This window comes from Fundulus heteroclitus, chromosome 8, assembly GCF_011125445.2.
Source record: "Fundulus heteroclitus isolate FHET01 chromosome 8, MU-UCD_Fhet_4.1, whole genome shotgun sequence".
Lineage (NCBI taxonomy): Eukaryota > Metazoa > Chordata > Actinopteri > Cyprinodontiformes > Fundulidae > Fundulus > Fundulus heteroclitus.
Window position 1 is genome coordinate 24,152,120 of NC_046368.1, and position 16,815 is coordinate 24,168,934.

General features: G+C 42.0%; 1 protein-coding gene across 1 annotated transcript; it reads left to right on the forward strand.

Moving 5' to 3' along the window:
- The first annotated feature begins 291 nt into the window (after positions 1–291).
- Positions 292–8,725, forward strand: cacfd1 (calcium channel flower domain containing 1). Its single transcript, XM_012866187.3, has 5 exons — positions 292–941; positions 2,935–3,007; positions 4,879–5,004; positions 5,158–5,265; positions 5,595–8,725. The coding sequence occupies exons 1-5, from the start codon at positions 833–835 to the stop codon at positions 5,683–5,685; spliced, it is 507 nt and encodes a 168-aa protein (XP_012721641.1). The 5' UTR covers positions 292–832; the 3' UTR covers positions 5,686–8,725.
- The last annotated feature ends 8,090 nt before the right edge of the window (positions 8,726–16,815 follow it).

A 16,815-nucleotide genomic window follows, 5' to 3' on the forward strand; every position in this document is an offset into this window, starting at 1 on the left:
ATGCATAGAATATATCACCCTGTGTAATCAATTTCCGTATAACATGGCTTTCACGTTCACGTCGTTAAAATAAATTAACTTGTCTAATTGAAACGGACCATTTGAACCCAACTCCAATCAAAAGTTGGTAACCTGGCAAATTAGCCATACAATAACTTAAAATTATTGTGATTTTATATTTTGAACGTATTAATACTGCGATGAGCAAAAACGTAGTAAAAAAATAAAATAAAATAAAAAAACACTAAATCCACAGATAGCTTCCTGTAAACAGAGCATGGCGTATTTTAAGCCACGCCCACCTCGCACCGCTGACGTTGGCAGAGCTCCCACCGGGACCGAAATAAAGGAGCAGGCAGCTTTTGTGTAATCTAAGCCCGTTAAATATTGTCATCCATTGCAATACAAGCGTCTGCATTGGGATATTTTTATGTAAAAGGCTGCTGGAAAGTTCCGGGATACGTGCGGCGGTGACACCCGCTCCTAGCGGCGGCTGGAGGCGATGCTACTGTTTGTGACCACCAGCTAGCCGGGCTTAGCTGGCTCAGAGGGACCGGGAGAGAGGACCGCAGCTGGCAGCGCCACACAGCTGAAACCAGCACACAAGGGGAACATTTTTAATAATAAAAAAAAAAGGTCAGAAAGTTGGAATTGGTGTCGGTAAGACCGAACGGGACCGTAGTGTGTTAGCTAGTTAGCAGCTGGTTTGTGGCTAGTAGCGAACTTCACTCAGACGGTGCTGCTGGGGGCTCTCTCTCTCCCGGCTGTGAAAACCTGGCTGTGGGTGTCGGAAAACTCGTATCTTAAAAAAAAATAATAATAAAAAACTACAATGAGTTCCGAAGAGACAGCGGCGCCCAGCAAAGCCGCTCCGGATGATGACGGCATGACCTGGTGGTACCGATGGCTCTGCAAAATCGCCGGCGTTTTGGGAGGAATATGTAAGTATAGCTGCCCGGAGTCTTGTTTGCTCTCCTGAAGTTCTGCCTCTTTTTTTAATTATTTTATGTATCTGGTCAATTTGTTCCGTTGTGTTTGTTGTGTTTTTTTTTTTTTACTCTGATTCTGTGCGGGTCACATCAGATTTATGAGGATGGAGTTTAACCGAGTAAATAAATACTGCCTCTGTTGTGCTTATCGGTAGCTTGTTGGCACGGCTTGTCTATTGTCCCCCTTCGCTGCAGCAGGGCGCCGCCTGGTCCGCCTCCACCCAGCTTAATACTCTTCAGATCAGTGACACAAAATCAGATTTGTTGAATATTCTCCTCAGGGAATTAAATAATAAAAAAAAAAGCAAAAACAAATAAAAAAAAACAATCCCTCTCAGCGTGAAGTGCTGCCTTTGCAGTTTTCCAGCAGCACTGCAGCCCTCCATCCCTCCTCCTCCTCTTCCTCCTCCTCCTCCTCCCCAGTGACACCAGAGTCCCAGTATCACATTAACCACTGCATATTCAATGGTTCCTGTATTATTAAGAAGGAGCAAGGTACGCTGCGTGGTTTTTCCAGTGCTTGTGACAGCGTGAGACATGTGCTGAAGCAAGAACCCTTTTCACCTGAATGTAAACAAACAAAAAAAAAAAACTTAACTGGCTAAATTTGAAATCGTTCTGGCTTAAAAATAAAATTTCTGATTCTATTATACCAAGATATATGATTATGTATTTTTCCTCCTCCCTTTTTGTTTTACATCTGAAAAAAAAACAAGCTTTTATTTCAAAGTGCAACTAAATCCAAGCTGTTAAATGTGCTAGTAAAACAAGATGGTTTGTTCTGCTGTTGTAAACAATGAAAATATAACACTGTTTGCTGATAGTGGTATTACACATTGAGCTAAGAAGAGGCTTCACATGTGTTACTTCAAACTAAGTAAAAATAAAAAAAAGCAGCAGGTGAGTAAATTTAAAGTGCCTAGTATTATGGTTAAGAAAATTTCCTCTTTACAATATTTTTTGTCAATATATTTTCCTAAACGGATTAAGCATTGCCTGCTGTTCTCTTCATGCAAGCCCAGCGAGTGCATTGGGAAAATAAAATCCCAAGTTTCCTAAAATTCAGTCTTAAATCCAGCCCTAATTTCTCACGGTGTTTGTCTTCGGCATGATTTAATTCAGAATCCATGTCAGATCCAGATCCAGCTACACAGATTGCAGTTTGGTCCAGAAATGTCTTCCAAACCAATCCAGTCACGTAGCTTCAGATTCAGTTAGAGACAGTTCTATTTAATCTGTGTTACAGTGTCAGGATCAGGGTTATTGGACCGCTTAATGCCACCCAGCCGTTATCTATACCCGCTTATTTGTGCAGGGTTGCGTCGGGGCTGGTGCCCATCCCCAGCGTCCGTAGCCTGCTGTGCAGCCCTCATTTAATGCCAGTATTTATTTATTTTCTTAAAGACCAGCTGATCATTTGCTTTATCTGACACGCCTCTGCAATCTGAGACGATGCCAATTCTCACCTCTCCCTCTGATAATGTGACTGTAGTTCACAGCTACTGTAGAACATGTGAGCACAGCGCTTACCTAGGAGTTTTCTTTTTAACATATAAAAACACTTTATTCTGCCTGAAGTAGTTGATCTTACTAATAAAAACTAAACCTGTTGTGACTTTTAATCCTTTTTTTATTTATCTATATTTCTTAGACTTGAAAGCCAAATCTTTTAATCCCTAAACATTAAAAGTGTGAATAAAAAAAGTGTCCATCAGGACTGTAAATGTGCTGATTTTGAGAAACATCTCCTCGATGTTTACTCCTCATGTTTTTGGCTGACTTTGATCCCTTCATAGTACCATGTGCCATTTAGGAATCCTTCCACCTCTGGTATTAACATTAGGGCTCACCAGAAGCTATTGTTCGTTAAAGTAGAGTGTTTTTTATTTTTTTTTAAATCACAATAACGACCCTCTCGCATTGCCTTTTTTCCCCCCCAATGCAGCCTGTGCCGTCTCGGGAGTGTGGAACTGCGTCACTGTGAACCCTTTAAACATCGCTGCTGGAGTATGGATGGTGTAAGTTTCACAGAATTCACCCGTGATGTGAGCAAACGCCACACAAACCCCTTCCCAGGCAATTAAGCATCACAGAGCTATGCGCTCATTTTCTGCACTGCTAGCCAGCAGCTCTTTCATAGTCGCTGGCCATGCCGAATGTTCAAATGTTGAAAGGCTAAAAACAACAAAACCTTCAGAGATTCACTGGTCCAGTGATTAGATTTTTTTTTTTTTTTTTTTACTTATCCATTTACATTTTGACAGGACGGCTATTAATTACGTACCCAACAAATCTAGCCTTTTTGTAAGAGAGGCAAGGCAAGGCAAATTTATTTATATAGCACAATTCAGTACAGAGACAATGCAAAGTGATTTACATGATTAAAATATAGGAATAAAAGCAAGTAGGGATGGAATGTAGAAACAAAAAAAAAAACATTAAAAACAGTTTAACTGGAACATTCAAAGGCAATTTTAAACAAATGTGTTTTTAATCTCGATTTTAAAGGAACTCAGGCTTTCCGCACTTTTACAATTTTCTTGAAGTTTGTTCCAGATAAGTGGAGCATAGGAACTAAATGCTGCTTCTCCTTGTTTAGTTCTGGTTCTAGGTATGCAGAGCAGGCTGGAGCCAGAAGACCTGAGTGGTCTGGAGGGTTTATACACTGATAACAAGTCTGTGATGTATTTAGGTGCTAAGCCGTTCAGGGATTTATAGACTAACAGAAGTATTTTAAAGTCTATTCTCTGAGATACAGGGAGCCAGTGTAAGGACTTTAGAACTGGGGTGATGTTCTCTACTTTCTTAGTCTTAGTGAGGACGCGGGCAGCAAGCAAGAAGAAAGCCTCAACAGGTCTTAGCTATGTTCCGGACACAGCAAACAACAACAACTTTGACTAACTTAAGAAGTGGGAAGGGAAATTATTAAAAGTCGCGCCACCACCTGATTGTCAGGGTATGATAGTCAAGTAGCTTTCAGACTCGGCTTTTGTTTTATGAATACCTGCCTGGTGAGGTATGGTCTTATAGAACAATAGATGGAGTGAATTTGCACACTGGCGTTCTCAGACGGCAAGTACTGCAGAAATATGCAGAATAAACCACTTAGTAACTAAATACTCCAACTTTAAGGTAAAAAGACCTTAGTCGATAAACTCTCTCACTAGCTTAGTGACAACTCTAAGCTCTGGAATCAGTTGCCACCCGACATCCACAATGCTAACTCCCTGCCTCAGTTTAACATCTACCTCTGATCTCACCTGTTTAAATCTGCGTATCCTCTGTAATGGTTTAGGTTTAGGTTGCTGGTGTCGTTGGTTTATTGTGTCTCCGCCCCGTGGTTTCAACTTGTCTTGTACAGTGTCCTTGAGTGTAGTGCAAGCCATTAAATAAAATGTATTGTTCGTATTATGTAGATCTGTAAACGATAAGGAAAGCTAACAAGCTAATGTTAGCATTAACAGCTGCGACAAGCAAGAGGTGAATTAGCACGTTTGTCGGGATATTTATGCGGTTTAGCGAGAGGAGATGATTAAACGGAACAAGCTCCCGTTGGCAGACCATCCGCGCTTAAACCGGCCAATCAGATGAGGTTTGGATCACAGACAGCCTCAGCTCCGGCTCGCTCTGTGCCTTATCCAGTCCCACACAGTTAGAGGAGCAAATTACAAATAAATGAACAATATTTAGATTGTGTGTTGTGTAGACTAATTTTCATTGCCCAGACACAACCGAAGGAAAAAAAAAAAAGTCTCTGATCTGTCTGATAGTTTACATTTTAACTGCATAACTGTTTCTTTACCCTCAGTTGGTTTCTGTATTTGAGATTGCCGTGCGCAGAATAACCCACTGGTCTGCTGTGTTTGTGGCCCCGCCCCTCCGTCTCAAGGTTGAACGCCTTCGTGCTGTTCCTCTGTGAGGTCCCGTTCTGCTGCCAGTTCATAGAGTTTGCCAATGCAATCGCGGCCCGCGCAGACAAGCTCAAGCCCTGGCAGAAAGCCCTCTTCTACTGCGGGTAAGAACAACCAGCCATTGTCAAAACTGGCTTACGTCACTCCAATCTCCCCCTTCATGAATACAAATGGAGGTGTTTTTATTTTTTTTTCTGCTCTGTTTCATCCGCATGCTGCACGTTCTAAACGCCCGTCTCCCGTCGCCCCTTTTCAAGGATGGCCCTGTTCCCCGTGTTCCTGAGCTTCTCCTTCACAACCTTGTTCGGGAACGCCATCGCCTTCGCCACGGGGGTTCTGTACGGCCTCGCGTCCTTGGGCAAAAAGTGAGCCGGCCTCTCTGGGTTAAAAGCACGCAGCACACTTCCAGACTTTCCAATTAAACATGTCTCGTTCTTATGTCCCAACACCTCCACTCTATAACACAACAGGCTCTCACATTAAACGTGCTTCACCACATTGTAATCCGTTAACAGAACGTTTGTTTTATCTTAATCAGCCTTCTCTTTTTGATTAAATAGCTTTTAACTACTAATCCCTTCTAACTCTTCCTGTTTTGTACTTGCTTTTTCTTCATTTCCACCCACGTATTTGTATCCCCCCCCTCCCTCTTGCTTTCCTCCGCATCCCGTCTCCTCTTTTCCTGCCATCTCAGGGGCGACGCCGTGACTTACGCCAGACTCCAGCACCAGAAGCAGGGGGACGAGGAGAGGATGGCCGGAACGGCAAACGGAGCTCCAGAGTGAGGCGGCTGCCGTTTTTTCACCTGCCTCGTCTTGTTTTGCAGTTTTTTTTTTTCCACTTGGAACTCCTCCCGCTTCCCTTTCATCCCACGTTTTTAATTTATTCTCCAACACTACATAACTGTTGTAATGTTCGTTTACTGGCTTAGTCTGGTGCATTCTTCTTGTTCTGACGCTCCTTGATTTTTATTTCGTACCTCGAGTCAGTACGGGGGAAAGTTATGATTTAAACGCTTAGTCATTTGTTTTGTTTGTTTGTTTTTTGACAGTGTCAGTTTTAAACATACCTGAAACATGAATATCTTTATCTCCCCTAAGCCTTCCCGTAAGCTAGACGTAAAATCACTGCGGTTGAGCTCCGCTTATTCACCCTGACTTTTTAGGCTGTGATTCAGAGTTGGAGGGCAGTTTGTACCAAGACTTCAGAAGATGTGCAAACCTGCAGTTGGGCTTTTTTTTAATTAGTAATGCAGTGTGGGGGGGGGGGGGGGGGGTTGAACCCACCAAAGGATATGACAAATTAAAGAGCGGCAAAGACTGAGTGCATATTCTTGAGGAAAAAAGGAAGGCCTGTTTACAGTGGTAGAGTTGACCCACCAGCTGAAGCAAAGAAATTGAAACTTATATTTGCAACAAATATATATACTTGAAACCTCCCCTTGTCTTGGGGCAAAAAAGAAAAAGCCAGCTAGTGTATGTTTATGGGCAGGAGAGGTTTAAACGATCTGGTTTTACATATTCAGAGAAGTTTGGCTGCATTTTTAACTAGTGGAAATAAGATGCTATTGCTTGAAACTACTGAGTCTTAATAATAATGTCAGAAGGGTACACATGCAGGACCGCTTCTCTTAGCCAGCCAATGCTGTGAAGTTTTAGTTTATCCAAGTATCAACCAAATGGGGGAGGGGGGAAAAGAGCTCTGCCTTAGAGTTTAAGCTAAATCTTTATCTTGAAATATGCGTTTTAAATGTTTGATGCTTTCCGTAGCTAAACAACAAAGCATTAAAAGAGCGCAGAAGCAAAAAGGGAATAGGATGGTTGGACTTTATAAATGAGGATGTTTAATTTATTCCTAGTTTTCATTGTTTTGCTGTTTTCGTTGTTGTTGTTTTTTTTAATTTAAAACTGACATTTTTAATTATTCCACCAAACCCCGGTGCAGTGGCCTCTGTTTTTACTGGTCAATATGTTTAGAAAGCCCTAAAATAACTGAAGCTTTTAGTGCAGCGAGATGGTCTCCCTCAGAAAAATCATATTTTTAAGTTGACTATTCAGGGATGGAAAAAAAATCACACTTAAACTATTTGTTTATTTTTTTTTTTTTTTTCATAATCTTTGATGCCACTGATTATTGTTAAAAAAATGACATTTTTATGAATGTATCGGTCTCTAGTGACTTTAGTTATCCGTGACTTCCTGTTTCACTGCTACATGCATATGACATGATATTGTGGTCAATTTCTCTTAGACAAGCTTCAAAACGACAAAGACTGGGAAAACAAGCCATTCAAGCAAGGCAGATGTGAACTGCTCCTAATAAGTCAGTCAGAAACATCGGCTTCTTGCCTAAATCTGCCCAACCATACAGTTAGAACCATTTTTGAAGTGGTTTAAAACAAACAACTGGTTGGATGAGAAACCAAGTTTATTTTGCCACCATACAAAGCTATGAGGGTGGCAATGGATGCATTTCAAAAATGCAGACGCTGTGTTGGAGAACGTCAGGACATTTTCCAGGGGGAGATCATGCTTCTGCAATAAAAGCTGAAGTCGGTTTAAAGGTTTGAACACATTGGTGTCAGGAATGCAGGTAAATATAGAGGTCGCTGTGTGTGAGTGTGTGTAAAAAAAAACGTAACCTTTTTCACTGTCGTGTGGTTAATTTACCTGGTTTGTTTTAGTTTGATGTTTCTGTTTTGATCAAACGAGGAATCTTGTGTTCACTTTCTGAATGGTTTTCACTTTGTGGGCTTTGATCAGTTGACTTTCAAGTTTCAGACTCTTGAGTTTTTAACCCTAATTCAGCCAAAACGATGCAGCCAGTAATGATGAGAGGTATGTTTGGTATTAAGATATAACAACCTGGAGCACAAAAACCACCAAGTTCACGGGCGTTTGTGTTCAAACAAAGGCAAAAGGGATCGTTTTAACTTTGGGGAATGTATTTGGTGTATCCAAAGATTAAACACCTGAGATTTTTAATTTTATGTTGGGCATTTAAACGTTTTTCTTTTTTTTTTTTTTTTTTCCTGATATAGTGTAGCTCGGTTTACGGAGGCTATTCGTGATCAAGGAACCATCTGTCGGGGTTCAGATTGATTATGAAATGAGGAACTAGAATGTGTTTGTAAAACATTTTGTAAAAAGTGTTTTTTTTTTTTTCTTTCTTTAAAAAACAAAAACAAAATCCAGATTGTTAAGTATTACAGATTGTGTACAGTTTAAAGAAAGGGATGTGTGTTTGTTCAGGGACTGTTTTGGTCTGAATCCCGCTCATTAGCCAGATCTATGGTTTACCTTTTGTCATTAAAGTGGCACAGAGATGGCTCGGTTTTAGTCGTTTTTTTATTGTCTCGCCCCAGGAAAAACGAATGCTGCTCGCATGCGTCTCTCACAGCTTTTGCCGTCTGAAGTCAGTCTTTGATAGTTTGATTTGACGGACCACCATGGACAGCTCTCAGGTATCCCACAGAACTAGCGCAGGTACGACTGTGAAACCGCTGCACCACCTCAGCCCGTGGAAACACATTAGCTATTCGTTTTTTAACTCTCACATGTGGCGTTGATGAATGTTTAAGCATCGTTAATGTGCTCCGGTCACACCGCGGACACCGGCGCACTGGTCCTGTTATGCCCTTCGCCCTGTCCAAGTCCGTTTTGTTTGTTGTGGTTTTATTTAACTCAAGCTTCACCCGTTTCGGACTCCTCTATTGCCTGCAGGTTTTCGGTGCCTGTTTTGCTGTAAGAGATAAGTGTACAGTCATTGTGTGTTGTGATGTGAAGTCTGATTCTCAATTTGGTGAATTAAACTTGCTACTACCAATGCTAAGCTTGTTGGTTTTGTTTTGTTTTTTGGGAAGTTTTGCACTGAGACTTCATGGATTAAAAGCGTTACAGGATGATGTCCATCTTTGGTCCCTCTGACAGACTGACAAAATGCTTTAGTATTGAGATAAAAGCTGTGCAAACAGTCGAGCCAACAGCCAATTAATAAAATAAGACAAGGCTTGATGGAGAGCGTTGTCATCCATTGAGACTCAGGCTTATGGTTCCTCCACCATAGGCCGGAGTCTTTTGTAGCATCTGAAAGGTTTTCTTCCTGCATGTAGCTTCATCCATCTTCCACTACGCTGACAAGCTTTTGCTCTCCTTCGTGGAAATAAAAAACAAACCCACAGCATTGCGCTGCCATCGCTGTTACATTATGGCGTGCCATGTTAATTTTCTGCCACGCTGTTTTGCACGTAGACCAAAATGTAACTTTTTGGTCTCGTCTGAGCCGAGTACCTTTTTCCACCCCTTTTGCGGTGTTCCCTACATGGCTCGTGGCAAACTGCAAACAGAACTTCTAATGGTTTTCTTCTTGCCCGCTTTTGCAAAGGGAGCAGATATGTAGAGTGCATGACTACCATAATAGTTGTCCTGTTAACCGGTTCTCTGCAGCTCATCCAGAGTGACCGCTGTCCTTGCCCTGCCTCTGTCTACTGGGATGGCCGTGTCTTGTTAGGATTGCATTTATGCCGTAGGCCTTCCACGTTTGGAGAGTGAATTAAACACCACGCTGTTACATGTTCAATGTTTGGAAGTTTGATTTACTGGCCCGCCTGCTGTGATTCTTGGTCTTCATGATGCGGTTTGTTCGCTAATGTTCTCTGAGACACGTCTGTAGCTTTGATGGAACGACTGGATTTATGCTGAGTTAAATTGCAATCAAGAGGATTTCTGAAGGCAACTGGGGGCGCTGGATTTTCTTCAAAATAAAGGAGTCATGAGGAAAGGGGTTGAAGATGCACACTACAGTTTTTTTTGTGTTTTTTATTTTTTTTTGAGGGGGGAAAAACAAGCATGCTTGGCCTTTCGCACGAAACCCGCTGACATTTGTGGCAGTGAAGTGAGAAAATGTCGATTAAATGTGAATGCTTTTGCCAGGCGATGTATCTCAATATTAACAGAGTCCAATGATCCAGCCAGAAAGTGACAATATTACTGATGGGTTCCCATTAAGAGGGTAACTTTAATTGCTTCCTCACCTTGAAAAGTAACTTACGGTGCAAGTGCTCTTCAAAAAAGTATTTAGTCAGCGACTGACTCCTGCTTAATTGGACGACAGTGGCATGCAATATTCATCAATGGTACACTTCAACTATGAGAAACAAAACAAGAAGAAAAAAACCCCATAAAATTACATTGTAAGATTTCTAAAGAATGTATTTGTAAATTATGATGGAAAATAAATACTTAGTCACCTAGAAACAAGCAAGACGTCTAGCCCAGGGCTTGTAAATAGGTTACAAGCCCTGGACTTGTAACCTCTTTAAGAAGCTCTTCTGTCCTCCGCTCGTTATCTATATTAATTGCACCTGCAGGGCCGGATTTAGGAGGATGGGGGCCCCTGGGCTGGAGTCAGGACGGGGGCCCCTGGGCTAGAGTCTATATATATATAGACCAGTTCATTGTTATTGTTTTGATACGGGTTTTTCGCGCATGCGCGCCGGACTGGTAGGCAAAAGGCGAACACAATGGCGGACGCAAACAGCGAAACTGACGAGTTCTCCACGTATTTTTCTTCTTTAGATAACGTACTACAAGATCGTTTTAAGAGTAAGTTGATGGTTGATGGTGTCAGATTGCCAGATCCACACAGCAAAAGCCTGAAGGGACGGAGCGAGTCTGTGAAATGCTGGCCAAGGGTTCCGTACTGCGACATATGCAGCTGCCTTATAAACACGGCAGGCCAGTACAGACAGAGAGCACGAAAGCCATGAAACCACTGGACGGCTACAATTATTTTATATCAGGAAAAAGGCTCCAGCAATGCCCGCGACGCCATGAGGGATTAAGAGGGTCAGAAAATGGATGGATGGATGTTGTTCACACATGTTTGTGCAACAGCACAAAGCGGCGTCGGACACAGGCCGCATTTCAGCAGAGGCCTGGTAGGTTAAAAAAAACATTTTTCACTACGGATTATTTAGGTGTTTTTGTCTTGTTAAAATGGGTGTCGGTGTCGGCAACGTTGCAGCGTAAACACAGAAGTACTAGCGCCCGTGAATGGGGGCGTAATAGCAGCAGCAGCTGCTGTAGCCGCTGCTGCTGCGTAAACACTACATGGGCCGGAGAAGCTGCTGCGCAGCAGCCGCTGGCTTCTGCTGCCGCAGCCCGTGAACGGGCGGAGCAGCCGCTGCCTGCTCTGCCGCAGTTGTCTGAAGCAGCAGCGGCTGCTGCTGCTACCGCTTCTCCGGCCCGTGTAGTGATCGCCACCTCCCCTCCGCCGCTGTTTAAGTAGAACAATGACTAGAGCAGAATTAAGTTGTATTTACCGGAAATGAAGTGTAGACTGCAAATTTTGTCGTAGTATGATGGCTCCCCCAGTCCATTGGGAGTGTCTGCCTGCGCTCTTTTCATTGAAAATATCCATTTCTTTCTTCGTCCTTCGGTATACGACAGAAACGTACATCCAACGATTTGGAATGCCTCTGTGTGCAACCGGGAGCACAACAAGTCGTAGGCATTGTTTAGATTCCAGAAATAAACTAACTAAAAGTACGCTCTAAATTACCCGTTTTGTCATGTAGTAGACGAGAACAGTACTGTTTTTGCCTACCCGCGGGACCCGGATGTATCACTGACGTCACGCGTGAACTACCCTATATATATATATATATATATATATATATATATATATATATATATATATATATATATATATATATATATATATATATATATATATATATATATATATATATGCCCTCTGAAGGATTTTTTACAGCCCCCGGTTCTCAATAAAAGCAGAGGTGGGTGCAGATGAACAATTTTCATCTTCTAGACCAAGGTTTTTACAGAGAACATCTTGAAAAATATGAAGTACAAAATACAGATTTCCATTTATTAATGACACTTTTGCATTCAACTTCTTTGTAGGAACTCGAACCACAAACACAACCTACATTTACTCAAACGCAAACCAAATAAGAAAACAATACTCAAAGTTTGAAACTTTGAGCCTGTCTTATAATGCAGACATGCACAATCTTTGTTTTGTATCTACACTCATTTATATTTTTACTTTCATTTAGCAGATAAACTTTAAAAAAGTAAAACTACTTTTTTTTCTAAGTCTTAGATGTCTACTAACCATGGTTTTTAAATATTGTTGTTATGGAACGTGCAACAGCGACTCGAGGTACGCTGATAGGCCGCATATGAAGGATGTTAAAGCCGCAAGCGGCGTCGATCGGCCCTCGCAGCCAAGCGCCGTTGCGGTGCCGGCCGGCGGGCGGGGTCCGCGCACCGGCGGCCGGCGGGCGGGCGGGGTTTGCGCAGCCAAGCGCCGCTGTGGTGCCGGCCGTTCACAAAAATAGAAAACATCCTTCGGGGCCCCCGAAATGCCGGGGCCCCGGGCTGCAGCCCCGGTAAGCCCCTGCTAAAATCCGGCCCAGTGCACCTGTTTGAACTCGTTATCTGTATTTAAGACACCTGTCCACAGCCTCAAGCAGACTCCAAACTTAACCATGGCCAGGATCAAAGCTGTCAAAGGACACCAGGAAGAAACTTGTAGACCTGCACCAGGCTGGGAAGAGCCAATCTATTACAGGCAGCAGGTTGGTGTGAATAAATCAACTGTGGGAGCAATTGGAAGAAAATGGACGGAGTACAGGACCGGTAATCTCCCTCAATCTGGGGCACCATGCAAACTCTCATCCCATGGAGTCAAAAGGATCATGGGAACAGTGAGCAAAAGTCCCAGAGCTACATGGAGGGACCTGATGAATGACCTGCAGAGAGCTGGGACCAAAGTAACAAAGGCTACCATCAGTAACACGACGCAGAGAGAGACTCACATCCTGCAGGGCCAGGCGTGTCCCCCTGCTTCAGCCAGGACATGTCCAGACGTGTCCCCCTGCTCCAGCCAGGACATGTCCAGGCGTGTCCCCCTGCTTCAGCCAGGACATGTCCAGGCGTGTCCCCCTGCTTCAGCCAGGACATGTCCAGGCGAGAGCAGTGAGAGCATTGGAGATGGAACGTGGCTGGGTCTTCCAGCGTGACAATGATCCCAAACACACCGCTGGGCAACAAAGGAGTGGCTCCGTAAGAAACATTTCAAGGTCCTGGAGTAGCCTAGCATGTCTCCAGACCTCAATCTTATAGAAAATCTGTGGAGGGAGCCGAAAGTCTGTGTTGCCCAGCGACGGCCTCAAAACATTGCTGCTCTAGAGCAGATCTGCATGGAGGAATGAGCCAAAATACCAGCTACAGTGGTGCAAACCTGGTGAAGACAGGAAACGTTTGACCTCTGTCATTGCCAACAAAGTTATGCTACAAAGTATTGAGTTGAACTTTTGTTATCGACAAACACTCATTTTCCGCCATAATCTTCTTATGATGAAGATTACAGACCTCATCTTTCAAAGTGGGAGCGCAATCAGTAGCTGACTAAAATGTTTTTGCTCCATTGTGTGGTATTATAATTATTTATTATTATTTTTATTATTATTAGAACATATGGTTTTGCACAGAGAATAGCCACCCTACAAGCCTTAAGTCTGTTTGAAGCCAGTTAAGTAAAAAGAAACATGTGGTTCAGTGTTGTTAAAATAGTGTAGACTGTTTTGGTAAGACTGCATTAAGGATCATTTTTATGGGCCGTCTGAAACAAGCGGGCTGTACATACACCATCATCAGAACTCAAGATATGTTCTTCTGCATGATAATGTTAGAAGAGCCTCAGAAATAACTAGCAGGCGTGCACTACAGCATCATTAGAAATTCTATTCTTTTATTTATTTTTTTTTGGTCCACCTTGTAAGAGTCGACAGAACCACAGGTGTACATATTACATTTGAATCACGGCACATTACCATAACATCTGACCTATGCTTCTAAAGGGTTGACCTGACCGCAGCTTGGCATTTATAGCCCTCAAAAGACATTATGGTGATTACAGTGATGTATGACCTACTGTTAGAAAAGAGCAGCGGCATCATTTGAGTGCACAAGTAATGTATCGTGAAAGGACGAAACCTGTCTCTGATAACATGACACCTTAATCTAAACAAGGCCACATCAGTGCAAATCATAGATTAATAAGGGTTGTTTTTGCTATGAAACATGTCGGAAAATCCGTCCAGTCATGCTTAAACGCTCGTGAAAGCTGCTCTCTATAAAAGCTCAGTCGAATATCGCACAATGGATTTACAGGGCATTAACAAATAATGGCAGGTAACATCTGTAACATGGGGATTTTCCCCTAGAAGTGACCTTTAAATTTAATTCTTCTGTTTCTTTTAGAATTTACATGTAGGCGGCAGGATTTTAGGTTATACCCAGCTGTCACTTTGGTGGCCTTTTTTTCGGCTGGGGTTTCAGTGAGAGTAAGGATGATGGAAGAAGCAACATATTTATTTGTGGGCAGCAGCATTCAGCCTCACAAACAACAACCAAGCCTTTCTTCACAGACACAGTCACTTCCTTAAATACCCACAGCTGTTTAAGAGCTAAACCATTTTGCAACAGACAATTTACTGCTCGCACCTATAACATACAGTATTATTAAACATGTACATATACACATTCCCATCTATTTTAATAAATATTTAACCCCTTAAAACAAATGTGCAAAAGTTCCCCCTGCTTTCCAATGGTGTCTCCCACAACCTATAAATGGTGTCTGGACCCCCAGGGAAGTATTTGTCCAAACACCCTGGAGAGGACATAGAAAAACAGGTGAGTCACCACATCCTAACACTTCCTTTATACTCACACTTTTCACAGATTCTGCACCACCATTTGCTTAAGTTTCTGAACAGTAGACCTTAGCCCTAAATAACAATTCTTCTTTCCACAGACACCCACACTTTCTAATGAGGAGCAGCTGTGCAGAGCCTGAAACCAAAGGCTACATGCTAATTATTAAAATATCCAATAAATATTCAATAAATAGTTTAAACTTCTTGTGTGACGATGGTTGTTGCTGTGCAAATCCATACTCAAAGTGCAATACCAATTACTATAATCAAAACAGTCCCAGTAATGAAGACCTCTTCATTACACCAGCCTGTTAATGGAATTGATGGCAAACTTACCCTGCCATAGTCCTCTATTTTCACACTTGCTTTAACTGCAGGTAATAGACTTTTTTTTTTTAACAATCGTTTCACCAAAGTTTTGAATTTGAGCAAAGCAAACAAAACAAACCCATGTAGAAGCGGGAATCTGCAGTCAAGTGTTGCTGTTTTTAGTTGACCACATGGTGATCAGGACTTAGTTATCTAAGTTTGGTTGACAGGGGATTCAAACTCCTGCAATGTACAGTCATATTTCAAAATATTAGAATACGAATCCTAAGAGGCTTGTTTGTCATATTAAAAGTACCTTTTAAAAAAACAACAACCTTCATGCTGTTGTTAAACAAACTTTTCATTAAGCCCCCTTTCTGCATGAAAATGTTTGCTTTTTTATTGGCCTGATGTAATATTTTAATCTTAAATGCTGTTTTTATTTGCTCCAGATGGGGGGGAAATCATATTTAACAGAAATAAAGGCTTTAAAACATCAGTCTGTGTTGTAAAATCTATAAAATGTGTTTCTCTTTGTGAATTTAATCATTGAAATAAATAAACTTAATGATATTCCAATTTTTTGAATGTTGTTTTGGAATATGCTGTACTTGACATAATTAAGCTTATGTAAATAAACGACAATCCACATTTATTTAAGTCATAAAATGTCTTCAGTCATAAAATGTCTTACCACATAACTCCTGAGCTCATTTACAAAGATTTGTCTACAAAACACCTCTCCTTTCTACTGTTGAGAATTAAAAATATATCTTAGTTGGGGTTACTGAGTAAAGCAGAGTGGGGCCTGTCCTTTCCTGCTCCAGCGTAAGATAAACATGGAGTTTTATTGCCCTGAGGGGGTGGTCAGCAGGAGAGGGGGTCAGTCATCCCCCCTCTGAGCTTGCAGGAGGAGTTTTAAAGTTGATAAAAGGAATGTCTTGGTAAAACTTACTTCAGACAGATAGACTTATCCACCGGTGAGAACAACATCTTGTAATGGTATGTAACTCTGTCTCCATATTTAATTTCTATGAATTAAATATGTATTTGAACCGTTCTACCTCTGATCAATGATTCCTTATTTTATTGTCAAATCTTAAACCGGGGTAAAAATGGGCCTTTAGCAGCGAAGCAGGATTAGGCCAAGAATAAAAATATCACACTACCAAATGCAAATAAATCTACTTCAGACATTAAAGTTTTTTTTTTTTTTAACATGAGCGCTGTTAGGTCGTAGTCCATTTTGATTTTGGTGAAAGTTAACACCAACAGAGGGTGCTGTAAGTTCACCTTGTTCAGCTGTCCAAAGGAAACTAGCGCTTTATGAAGACTTTTCATCCGCAACCACAAAGATGGCATGATTATGGTTGCTGATGCTTCGTCAGCAGACGCTTCAGGCACCTGCAGGCCTTCACTGGGCTGGTACACGCCAGGCTCCATCAGCAGCTGCGGCTTAAGAAAAGCAGAGCAAGAATCAACTTGTCATTTCTTCAACCAAACGCTCTCTCAACTTGGCAACTTTACCGCGTAAAAGGATGTCACAAAAGTCCTAAAAACTGTTTGTAACACTGGCACCTAATGGCCGGCAGGTGGCTGTTATGGGGGCTCCTGATGGAAAGCACAGACGGACGCAAACGGCCTTTTTCAGGTTTCTGTGAGTTTTGATCATTTCATGAGGAATCTCGCTTGAGAGTGTGAGGGCGTGTAGCCAAATGAGGAAAGAAAAGGATTTCCCCTCAACCCCATGCTTACTTATTTGAGGGAAGACAGACAGAAGAGCACAAGGCAGGACATATAGATAATGATAAAGATAAAACTTATTTTATTGAAAATTATACAGAAGAACAACACA

Bases quoted from the DNA above. Each gene is read 5' to 3' on its own strand.
- cacfd1 (XM_012866187.3), top strand. From the start codon at position 833: ATGAGTTCCGAAGAGACAGCGGCGCCCAGCAAAGCCGCTCCGGATGAT. The intron at 942-2,934 runs GTAAGTATAGCT...CCCCCAATGCAG, and splicing joins CGGCGTTTTGGGAGGAATAT to CCTGTGCCGTCTCGGGAGTG. The intron at 3,008-4,878 runs GTAAGTTTCACA...CTCCGTCTCAAG, and splicing joins GCTGCTGGAGTATGGATGGT to GTTGAACGCCTTCGTGCTGT.